At 34.3% G+C, this 12,261-nt stretch overlaps 1 protein-coding gene across 1 annotated transcript in view; it reads left to right on the top strand.

Moving 5' to 3' along the window:
* Nucleotides 1–10,338, top strand: part of LOC143244847 (A disintegrin and metalloproteinase with thrombospondin motifs adt-1-like) — a 54,043-nt gene extending 43,705 nt beyond the window's left edge. The window contains exons 11-13 of the mRNA XM_076490253.1: nucleotides 3,973–4,141; nucleotides 5,236–5,325; nucleotides 10,107–10,338. Coding sequence (XP_076346368.1) covers nucleotides 3,973–4,141; nucleotides 5,236–5,325; nucleotides 10,107–10,286 — 439 coding nt within the window. The 3' untranslated portion in view covers nucleotides 10,287–10,338. The remainder of the gene's footprint in view (nucleotides 1–3,972; nucleotides 4,142–5,235; nucleotides 5,326–10,106) is intronic.
* Nucleotides 10,339–12,261: the final 1,923 nt, after the last annotated feature.

Here is a 12,261-nt window from a genome sequence, read left to right on the forward strand (position 1 = left end):
TTAGTGAACAACATGTAGTAGTAAAATTGTCCAAAGATGAGATGAAGCAGAAAAAAATACTGTTTTAGTTCAACAGCTGTTTGCATCGTTCAGCAAAGATTCATTGAGCACACCGAACCTTTGGATCTAAGTATCTAATAATTTCTCATGCTGTTCATGATGGTTCTTGGCCATTCTCTTAGTTTTGCAAGTTTTCCAGGGGTAAAACATTTAAATAACTGTTGTCATATTCACAGTGTTTGTGTTTTTCAAAGGCAAATCGGAAGAAATACTCGTCGATTTTGACCCCACAATCTTCGGTCACAGAAGTTTCAGTAGCTGCGTGACAAACCAACAGTAATTGTTATTTGTTTTGTGTGGCTTATGTCTGGAATATAGCCAACTAATAATCAGCTTTTATAACAGCAATCATTACATTTTTCTGGATCTTGTTTAGTCAGTACTTGAATCAACTTATTGAAGATGTCTTTTTTTTTCTGACATCCTTGTGGATTTCTTTCATCATAACGCTTTCTATGGTGTTCTTTCTTTACAGGATCAAACATGATCAAATAATTAACAACTGTAATATGTTTCATTGTAAAAACGTGAAGACCTATTTTGTTTTTCTAAATCTGGTTCTCATTCGTCTTTCCTTTTCAAATACTTTGCACAAAAAATGCTAAACTTTCTATTTTCTCTGATTATCTTAAACATAATGTTTAACCACGTTTAAGTTACCTTTATTATAATTGCAACCTTTTATACACTTTTATGAATTTAAGTAAAAGTTCGTAAGAATATTTGTATTCTGTGCGCTTTCTGAAAATATCCCAGTAGCATTAGAAATTGGGTTTCAATACACGCAATGGGAAGAGCGCAGATAGTCCATTGCGTAGCTTTATGATTAATTCGAAACAGCAACCAACTAACCAACCAAGCAAAGAAACAAATCTTGGAAAACCAACAACAAAAACTCGTAGTCGTCGAGTTTGCGTCTCGCCAGTATACAACAGTTAAATATTTTCCATTTAGAACTTGTTAGTTAAGTTTTTGATTTATTTTCGTCATTTTGTGCCTTGAAAAAAAACAAACATATTTCTTCTGTACGAAAAGAAAAGTGTTATCGTACAGCGACTTTGGTAAATAACACTATGTAACACAAATTTTGTTTCTGGATAGTATGTGTTATTTCTTAATTGCTTATGTTGTAAAAGTACAGAAAATGGCCATTATTCCCTTCAAACTTTGGTTTTGTGACCTGGATAATGAAATTTAGAAATTAACCTATTTTCTATGTAAAAACGGGCAAATTTGCACATTTTAATTTGCATAAAATCCGAATAAAACAACATATGAATCAAGATTTACATGTATTTATACTAAAGTTGTACAAAAATGTTTAAAAGTGAGTAGTTTTTTGAAACTTGCGACTGTAATGTTAATTACTTTGACATATCAGCCCCAAATATAGTCTCCCATCATGCGTTCATTTTCCGCTCTCAGGTCATAAAAGCAAAGTTTGAAGAAAAAAATAGGTCTTTTCCATTTACTTTAGGCATAAGCAACATGGAAATAACACTTTCTGCCCAGGAACAAGATAAAGTAAAAATTTTATTACATAGTGTAATTTAATGGATAAAATTATTTTTATTTAACGGTCTATTTGTTTTACCATCCAGTCATTTGGCTATTTTATCAGATAACGTGACTCTTGTCGGCAGTATTGGTATTAAATTACGACTAGTATTTCTACGTTCACGTCTGAAATGTTATGACATAGTAAATAATGATGAACAGGTTAAACTTTGTCACTCAAAATTCTCGTTATATTTACAGATAGACGTTACAGTGACGTTTATGACAAAAAGAAGAACTAAAACATCCAATACATAACATTAGTCTTAAAGTTGAAGATCAGCTTGTACATTTGTGCAAAATTTTTTATATTTAGTAATAAAAACTTCGTTTTTTAGAGTAATATATTAAATTTATTATATTTTGTGGCAGCACACCATTGGAGAAATTTTGGATTTTGTTCTTTCAGTATTATATTCAGATTGTGTAAAATATGTCAAAGTAGTGCTGCTTAAGATAGGTGATACATGCTGATACATTCTAAGGCGAAAAGTTGCTTACTGCGGGTGTCCAGTGGCTTTCTTTATAAGTCCGTGTACCAATTCCTAATTAGATAAAACTTGTCTATATTGTAATATTACTCCACCAATATGGTTTGCTAGAAAGAAACGTTCATATCCAAAGTAGTCTTTAAACAACCATCAAACCTAAATCCCTTTTTTAAAAACAATAATTAATAGTTTATAAGATAGTTTAAAGTTAAATGTGTTATTGGAGCTGATTCTTAACATTCACAACTGTAACGAACAATTACCAACGTAACTGTGAAATCCAGTAAAGTAAATCTCCTTGCACACAATGGCTGTACAAACCTGCGTCCTTGCTAAAATATTAAGTGAGTTTCTTTATGTCGCATGTAAAGTTTCGTTTCGCATTGTCTTTCAAACTTATATAAACTAAAATTTAATAAGTTTTGGGTGGCCAGTCCAGCTTTCTACATTGAAAAATTTAGATCAGAGTATAAGTAAATGAGTAGAATTTTCTTGCACATCATACAATCAATGCTGTATCTAATAGCATTTGTCGTTGCAAATCCATGAGCTTCATTGTACGTTTCTTTATTCAAACTTGTCTGTGGAATCTGATGACATTTTAATAACCTTATGTCATGGGATCCATATGAAAATATAGTTAGAATAGGGTTTCTGCTAAATGAAATAGTTTTTAATAGTTAGGGGAGTATTGTTACGATAGTTTGGATAATATTGTTTATAAATACATATATTTAGTTAAACACTTTAAATATCGTTTGACAAAATAAACAGTTTATTTGTTTTGAATTTCACTCAGTTGAATTATTCAAATTCAAGTGCTTATGAGTGAAAGTAAAACAATGTCAACCACACTGTATTTACAATATATACCGGCGAGACCTTTACATTTCACCAAATATCATTGTAAATGCTTTTATGATGATCTTTTATAAACATTTGTTATGAAATACATCTAAAAAGCAATAATATTTGCATCGAGGGAGGCTAGAGTAAACGGTCTTAGAAACACCTTGGTTCTTAAGAAGAAAACATTACAAATAAAATGGTGGTATTAATGAATATTTGGTTACATTTGATTATTTGTATTGTGTACTGTAACACAATAAAATTCTCGAGAACAAGAATCAACAATATTTGCCTTACGAAAACGCTAGCGCGTTTTTGAACATTGTCGAGAGATAATTATTATTTGTCAGCTACAGTCAGTATACTATAAGCCTTGGAGGCTAAAATTGTGGTTAACGCTTATTAATCAGTAAACTACAGAATTTGATCTCGAACGTTTATATATTTCGAACATTATAAGCTGTTCAACTTTATGAAGTTAACCTTGAAGTTATTATTTCCATGAAAACATTAAATATATTCGCCAGAGAAAGTTAGCTTGTAACCAAAGTGAGACCAGCCATGAAAAGACAGCGTTAGCTAAAGCGAGGTGTAAAAATATCAACTAAGAATTAATTTGCTCGGTTTGGACATGGATCGCCGATAAAATATTCAGTTCCAGACCAGTTAGAAAACTCAGTATTGCATGTAAGTTTGTGAAACTCTTGTACATTAACAAATATTTGTAATAATCGATATTTTAAATTGTATTGTTGTTTGTATATTAAAATATACTTGCGTTAAGAAAGATAGTTATTGCATCAATCTTATTGTCAAATATCATAAATTTGTTATGTACTAACATTTAATTAACTTCTAAAATAAAGTTAAAATTTCTGGTTATTTGAAATAGTAAAACATAACATCCATAACAAATAAGAGACTCGTCCGTGATAAATTTTAATACGTAACAATCATTCATTTTTTTATATGAAATAATATCTTGTGAATATCTTTATTCCATTGTTTACTGTAGAGAAGGCATGGGAAACTGTTTGTCAGACAACTCTTCGCCACCATCTGTTGATCTTGTCCATGCCGCCAGTGGATTACTTCCAGGTGAGCAATATTCTTTAACGGAACAATGTCAGCTAGCCATTGGACCTGAACATACAGCTTACCAGACTTCAGAAGATCCATTTAATGTAAATATTTTTATTTTACTGAACTATCTTGTTTGTTTGGTTACTGACCACAAAACTATACAATAGATAATGTGTGATTTATCCGCAACATGTATTAAAAACTTGGTTTTTAATGTTATATGCATTTAGATTTACTACTGAACCACTGGCGAGCTGAATTACTTTTAGATTGTTTGTTTGTTTAGAATTTCGCACAAAGCTACACGAGGGCCATCTGCATTAGCTGTCCCTCTTTAGCAGTGTAAAACTAGAGGGGAGGCAGCTTCTCATGACCACCACTCGCCAATTCTTGGGCTACTCTTTTACGAACGAATAGTGGGATTGACCGTCACATATAACGTTCTTACGGCTGAAAGGACACATGTTTCGTGTGATGGTGATCCGAACCCATGACCGTAAAATTGCGAATGGTCACTATCTCAGATTACGAGTCGCACGTCTTAACCCTCCTGGCCATGCCGGGCCTGATAAAGAGTAAATAACATGTTTTACGTATTATTTGTTATTTTTAATTCTGAAGAAGAGATACAAAAATACATGTTTTATTTATATCAAAAAAATATATAAACATAAAGTACTACAGCAGTTTTAGGTTCTTTTTTTTATTTTGGCTATAAAACTACAGTTTGTTTGATAAGCACTCTATATCTAAAGGCAAAACAAGAAAAAACCCAAGAGAAACTGCTTTTATTTTATTTTAATTGCTAATAATCAAAGTTTGCACAAACAGTTTCGTTAAAAGCCAACTTTAAAATTCACGCAAAGAACTAAGAGCTAGTCATCTCAAATCATGTATAATGTTATTAATAAACGTTAATGTTGTCCCTAATTATTACTTTCTGTTAATTAACAAAGACAAAGTTTGCACAGATGTTTAAATAACTACTTTTTATGTTTATCAACAAAAACAATTCACATAAATTTACCCTCTGCTCTAAATAACCACAATTATAAATGTAATGAAGTTTCATTATTAATCTGAGATGAATTTTCTTAATATCCTTGCATTTTAAACTATTATTGTAAACCTTGAAATAAGTGAATGTGAAAACTAGAAGAAAGCGTAAAAAATCAAAATTTCTTATTTTGTGCAGAATGTATGCAAAGAACTGTGGTGTAGAGAGTTAGAATGGGCACGAGCATCTCATCCAGCATTAGACGGTAGTTCGTGTGACAATGGAAAGGTAAGTTTGTTAACTTTTCATACGACAGTTTAACAAAGTTAGTTGAATTGGTTCTCGCTATCCTAGTAGAGCCTCCTCGGTGTGGATTCCTGTACGTGGTGGGAAGACCTTCTAGAGGAGGTTCTGTTCTTTCTCTTCTGGAATCTAAACATCCATCCACGTGTTTGCTGTGTGTGGTGACCTGTGAAGGGGAGGAGAGGATGGTTGAGGGTCCAACCCTAACATACCACTTTGGCCTTGAATTCCTGTAGATGGGCGGCCTTGGGGCGGACCCCCGAGGAGGAATTGGGTGGTTGATTTTGGTTAGGGTCAACCACATAACAGTGTTGGATGTTCTCAGCAGGTGTTGTGAACATTGTATCTGATGCTGGCGATTAGGTGTAGCGCTCATGAAATCGTGGCATTGCTGCAATGTTCTTGTTTGGCACTGTAGTGCGTCTCCTCGTAGGGCTCCATGGTGGGTGGGGTCAGCGAACAGGGAAACATTCTTCCTTCAGTATAGATTCCCTTAATCAAATAATAAAAATATTGAAAAACGGACCATTGGTAAACGACCACATCTTGAAGATTCTGAACAGCAATCTTGAACACCTGTACCTCAATTTCTAATGTTACACTCTCTGTCAGACAAATCTTTAGGGCAAATGTCTCCTTCTTTATTCAGAAAGGACTAGAGGGACTTGCTGGCTCTCCTAAGTCAGTCATAAAGCTTCGATCTGGTGACATATTGGTGGAAACATTCACTCCTTTTGCATTCGTAGACCATTGGGGATATATCCATTGAAGTTACTCTCCATGCTACTTTGAATTCGTCACGAGGAGTTATTGTTGAGATGGACTTGAAAAATATCCTTGAGTTAGAGATCTTCGCTGGTTTCTCCACTGAAGGAGTTTCTGCAGTGAGGTGTATCTTTATTCACAAAGATTGAATTGTGATGCCGACCGAAGTCCTAATTTTGATGTTTACATCACTACGTCCTTCTGTCATCGACCATGAAGGCATGTTATCTTAATTGCAAGGTACGGCCATATATTCCAAACTCTCTCAGACGTTTGCTCATGGCAAGGACCAAGATGCCTATGAATGTGAAATAGATACTCATTGCTTTAATTTTAGTGGTTCTCACCCATTTTACTTTCGTTCATGCTCTAGAAGGGTGGAAGAAAAAGAGGTACAGCATTTGTAAACGATTCACAACATTTCTTACCCCAAGGGTTGAAAGTTACTGGATGTATGGTAATGCATTTCATTCTATTGCTACAGTGGGAGTGCAGACGGGTCTCTCTGTGCCTCTGAAATAATCGTTTTTTAACCATGTGGACTTACATGGTGAAGTAAGTTGATGAGGCAACGTCAACACCCATCTCTGTCCCTACCATTCATTTCATCAGATCCCTAGATCCACTTACTTTGGTACCGATTCCGGGTCCATCTTCTCTGGCTCCAAGATGCAGAACAATAATTTGTTCACGCCCTCAGCTACTGGAATCTTCTTCCAACGACAGAGACCTGCCCAATCGATCCAAGGCAAAATCCATAGAGATTGATCAGAGAAGCCCTTCTCAAGCAACAAAATCTTGTGCAAGTATTCTTTGACCTTGAGAAGGCTTATGATCTTACGTGAAGGTATGGCATTTTGCGAGACATCCACTTATATTGTTTTATGGGTAGGTAATTCCAAACTCGTGTGGGTTCAAAGCTTCCCATTTTTTATCACAGGAATTTGGAGTCCCTCAGGGCCGCTTCTTGAGTGTCACACGTTTCGGTATAATGATTAATGCCATCACTGAACAATTCCCTCTTACTGTTGCAAACAGACTCCATGTCGCCGACTTTCACGTCTCGTGTCAGTCGTCGAACATGAGGTTTATTGAGTGACAGTTACAAACTACCCTCAATCCTTTACTGAATTGGACCACAGGAAACAGTTTCAACTTCTCTCTTTCTCTATCATCTTTTGCATGCACTTTTGCCGCCAATGGGGTATTCACTCCGATCCTGAACCCTTGTCGGTGAAGTTGTGTTTCTGTGGTCCCTGAGGCAAAGTTCTTGGAGCTTATATTTGACTGTAAGATGACCTTTATACCACACATCAGATTGTTACAAGTCAAATGTACAAAATCACTGAACATCCTCCATGTCCTCTTTTCCACTTCTTGGGAAGCAGATCGACGTTGTATGCTAAAGATATATCGTGCTCTTATTCGATCGAAACTGAACTATGGGTCTCTGGTCTATGGCTCTGCAAGGACCTCGGCCATGAAGATGCTGGACCTCGTTCATCATCAGGAGTTTTAGCTCTTCATCGGGGCTTTCTGCACTTCTTCAGTCCAGAGTTTGTACATAGAGTCTCATGAACCTCTTCTTCACCTCCGCCGTTTGCAACTGTCTTTAATGTATGCTTCAAAGCTTCGATCCTCACCACAACATCTCACTTGGGGTTGAGTTTTCCTTCCTCAGTGAGTCATGCTTTTTCAGAACAGGCGATCTGTCATTGTTTCTTTTGGCCTTCGTATCCAGGTGCAGTGGGATGAATTGGGTTTGTCCTTAGATGACATTGCTGTATCCACTGGTCAGCCCATCCCATCATGGCTTATTACGATTTCCAAATGTGACCTTTCTTTAAATCATCTGAAAAAAACCGATACTCCCGATTGGAAGTACCGTCATTTATTTGCTGAACATCTTTGGAACCATCATTTCATTCTCATTTACACAAATGTTCGAAATCAGGTGACTCTCTGGGCTTTGCCATGGTTTGTTGTGGTTCGGTGGTTGTGCACAGAGTCGCCTCTACAGTTTTTTGTGTTCATTGTCGAACTGCACGCCATTTCTCTTGCCCTAGATCACATAGAAGCTAAGCAGTACTCGAATTGCACTATTTATATCGAACAGCTCTAGAATCGCTTCACGTTAGTTCTTACCCTGTTTTCGTTGATATTCAAATTCAACTGGTATATTTCGCTTTAACACCCACTTCTATGCAGTTCTTCTGGACATCAGGCCACATTGGTATTTGCGGGAACGAGCTCGCTGACACTGCAGCTAAGTCTGTCTGCTCTGGCCCTGTCATTGCTGTGCCTGTCCATACATGGAGTATGGTTCTATATTCAAGGCTTGGATCCGTGCCAGTTGGCAGTGGACTTGGAATGAACTACGTGAAAACAAGCTTTTCTAGATAAAACCCTCGAATCGACTTTGGCCGTCTTGTTTCCGTAAGGATTGAAAAGAAGTTTTCCTAACTAGACTATGCATTAGTCACAGTTCTTTAACTCATTGTTTTCTTTTATCTGGGAGTGGTGCACCAATGTGTTGTCTGTGTGACATTCAGGTCACAATAGTTCAGATTCTACTGTCATGCCGTCGTTACGACTCTCAACGACAGCACCATTTTAGACATGTTTTGTCCCAAAGTTTATCCCTTACAATGAACAGTGTCATTGGCAATGGTGACACTGTCCACCTTACATATGTTTTTAATTGTTGAGGACCATTGGCCTTTCTATCGCTCTTTAAGTTTTTAATTTAAAAAATACACTTTATTTGTTTTAACATGATTCCTTTTTACGAATTTTAATAATTTTACTTTAATTTTTTTACCGACTGTTTGGCGCAGACAGCCTAATTGCTTTGCGCCATAAAACGCCAAACAACTAACCAATCAATCTAGTAGATCGAAAGTAATAAAATAGAAATACTTCGCAATCTAGAGAAAATTTCTAGTTTTATTATTACCTGTATTATTAATATTGTGGTATTATCAATTGGGCTACCTGTATTATTAAGCATTAATGATTGAGTGTTTTAATAGCCGACAGTTTGAGATTAAAGAATATTTATGAAATGATGAGTGTTTAGCGGGCTAGTTCATATGGTGAACACAATTACTGGGCTACATTATTAATGTATATTGAAATATTTGAAAAGCAACTGCTCAGAATTATCACTTTATTGAAATGTTTAAATTCGGCTTAAAAAACATATAACTGATATATTTATGGAATTATTTTTGTTAACTCCGCTGGGTTTGTGTGCATTGAAGTGTTTTAATGAACAGCTCAATGCATAATTATACCACTGGTTGTTTTCTGTTTACTTTCTGTTAAGATATTTAGCGGCTTATTTTGAGAAGTTACCGCTGTTAACGCAGCTGATTTAGTGTGTATTGAGATGCTTGAGAAGTAATTACTTGGACTGTATTTACTTTCTGTTGCAATATTCCACACATGTGACCTTCATGAATTTGGAGGATGGAACATTGTTACTTTTTTATAATATCTGAAGGTTTGAAAAATATATCCGGTACTTTTAATTGTGGTACAATGGACGATAAAATTTACTAGAATTAAAAAGTGTTCCAAATTTTTCATTCACTGTTATTGAAATATCTACGTCAGTTTTAATCTCAGGTATCTCATTTCTAGTGATTACTTAAATAAAGATATCGTATACTGAATATTTGAGTATCAAACATGAAAATATTTAAAATAATTTTGCAATGCTAGAAGATATATGTACAACGAGAATTTGTGTGAAAAAGGGTTTGCAGTATCGTTATTATGCCAGTGAACATAGTTGAACCAAGAGACTAATATTATATCTGCCAACATTTCTGTTGCTGTACTGACAACAACAAAAAACTGAAAAAACTGGAGTGCAAGTGCATTTCTCTATTTTAAATTACTATGTTAACGTTGCTAATATAAAAGCAGAATTAAAAGCCATATCAGTTTACCTTCAATGTGCAAATTAAATTATACACTTACTGTTTTTCTCATAGTGGTGTCGGGAGGGAAAATGTGTTCCAAAGGTCGACCAAACAACGAACTCCGATAACAATAACATTAACAAAAAGAATGTCAATGGTCAGCAATACAATGACAGGAATCGTTCAAACCAGTCACGTCTCCAAGATTTTTTGAGTGAAGCTCTAGATTTTGTTATGGATTTCTTTGGGTAGAAGAAAACTTATAAGTTTACCAAATACATAAATAAATGAGTTATATACTGTTCACGTTGTTTGTTACTCGTCTTCTTGGTGTTCTTTTTTAAAATTCAAATTGCATCATAACCATTTTCAGTAACATAAAGTATACGAGTTTGGGATAAATTTTTATTAAGAATGAAGTAAACGAAAAAATGCAGTTATTAAAGCTTCTACTGAACATGTAATCACTTTGGTTGAAAGTGTGAAAATTGATGTTTAAAGTACTGCAGATAGTGACGTTAGATAGGACGTTCGTTTATACTATTACACACATACTAGAGCTGAAAGATGATTTGTATATGGAATTAAAGAGATTTGCCTTGGCACATTTTATATTTACATTCAACCAGAAAGTATATACTAGATTAACAAAAAATAATCTAATCAGCCCAAAAGAACCAATTAGAATTTGAAGCATTTTTCCTACTTTAAACTATCATAATATGTACACTACTATACTTTAGTTAATATTATAATACTACTTTTATAACAATAAAATAACATTTTATGATTGAAAATTCTGGTTCTATTTCTTTCGTTAGTGAGAAAACCAGCGATATAGGGATTTTATTCTCCGTGTAAAGTCATGACAGATTAGTCTTCTATATGATAATAGCCAATCAAACGACATGCCCGATTCCATCCCCATCTTGTTTGGTTCCTCTTCGCAAATAAAGTAGCCAGTCCTAAATAGGCCTTTATAAGATGGAGTATGTGGATTGGTAGACACAGAGTGTAGTCTAAAGCTTCATAGAATAATAATAAAATAGGTACTCAACGGCTGTGAAGACTATTTTGTTTTGTCAAGTAATAATAACATTATAGTTATAACTAAAACTAAGTAGGCACTAGGTTTATTGTAGAAATATGATGATGAACGCAAATGAGAAATCTCAGTTTTGGCTATTCGCTGGTTTTCGACTTTGGGACGTTCTGAGTAGCTGAAGCAAGCATATACACTGAAGATAAACCGACTATACGAGATAGTTTCTCTTTTATATATATCTATCTATCTTTTCATGACCTGTATGTGTACTGATTTTTATTGCTCTTTCACTTAATATGTAATTTAAGGGTTGGCTCTCTACATACACCAGTTGTATAGTGTACAAAACATTGATTATTCTATTGTTACAGTAATATAATTTTCATCTATTTTTGGCTGGTAATTTCTGTTTCACCCTGTACTTAAGCTTTTTCAGCAATACCACCTTTCTGTAAGAAAGCTAACTTTAAAAGGTAATAACACCATTCACACAAGAATTATGATTTTACTTGTAGTTTTTAAATCCTACACACAGTAATAATAAAGTAAGTAGTAAGAGACCGTGAAGATTGTTTTACTCTATCAAAATATAATAAGATTATAGTTTCTTTTCGAACTAGGTAGACACTTGACCTGTTACAGAAAAATGATGATAAACGAATACATAAAATCTAGGTTTTGGCTATTCGCCCATTTTAGACTTTGGGACGCTATGGGCAACTTTGATATTTTTATAAATAAACAGCTATAGCATTAACATATTTATAATATTCAATGATTTTGGGTTTAAATGTATATAGTTTTCATATTCTCAGCTTATAAGGTTCTCATTGGTTGAAAGGACAAAAAGTTGGTCAGATAACATATGTACAAATAAATAACTTTGAATACCATAGCCAATATGTTTCATCAGTGATTTCAAGTAACTTAAAAGAAAGTTAATATTAGTTGTGACTTGAATATTTTTATCATATTTCAGAAAATTAGTTATAAGTACTGTAATAGGTTTACTAATCCATATTTATTTTAATATCGATATTTGTTTTAATTAAATGTATATATAGAAATGCATGTAACCTACATTGTTAAATATGTATTACAAAAGTTCCGCCTGTTCTCTAAATTTATAGAAGATTCTCGAGCGTAAGAATCAACAATATACAATATGTATATGTAAAAAAA

Source organism: Tachypleus tridentatus, chromosome 2 (assembly GCF_004210375.1).
Source record: "Tachypleus tridentatus isolate NWPU-2018 chromosome 2, ASM421037v1, whole genome shotgun sequence".
NCBI classification, from domain to species: domain Eukaryota; kingdom Metazoa; phylum Arthropoda; class Merostomata; order Xiphosura; family Limulidae; genus Tachypleus; species Tachypleus tridentatus.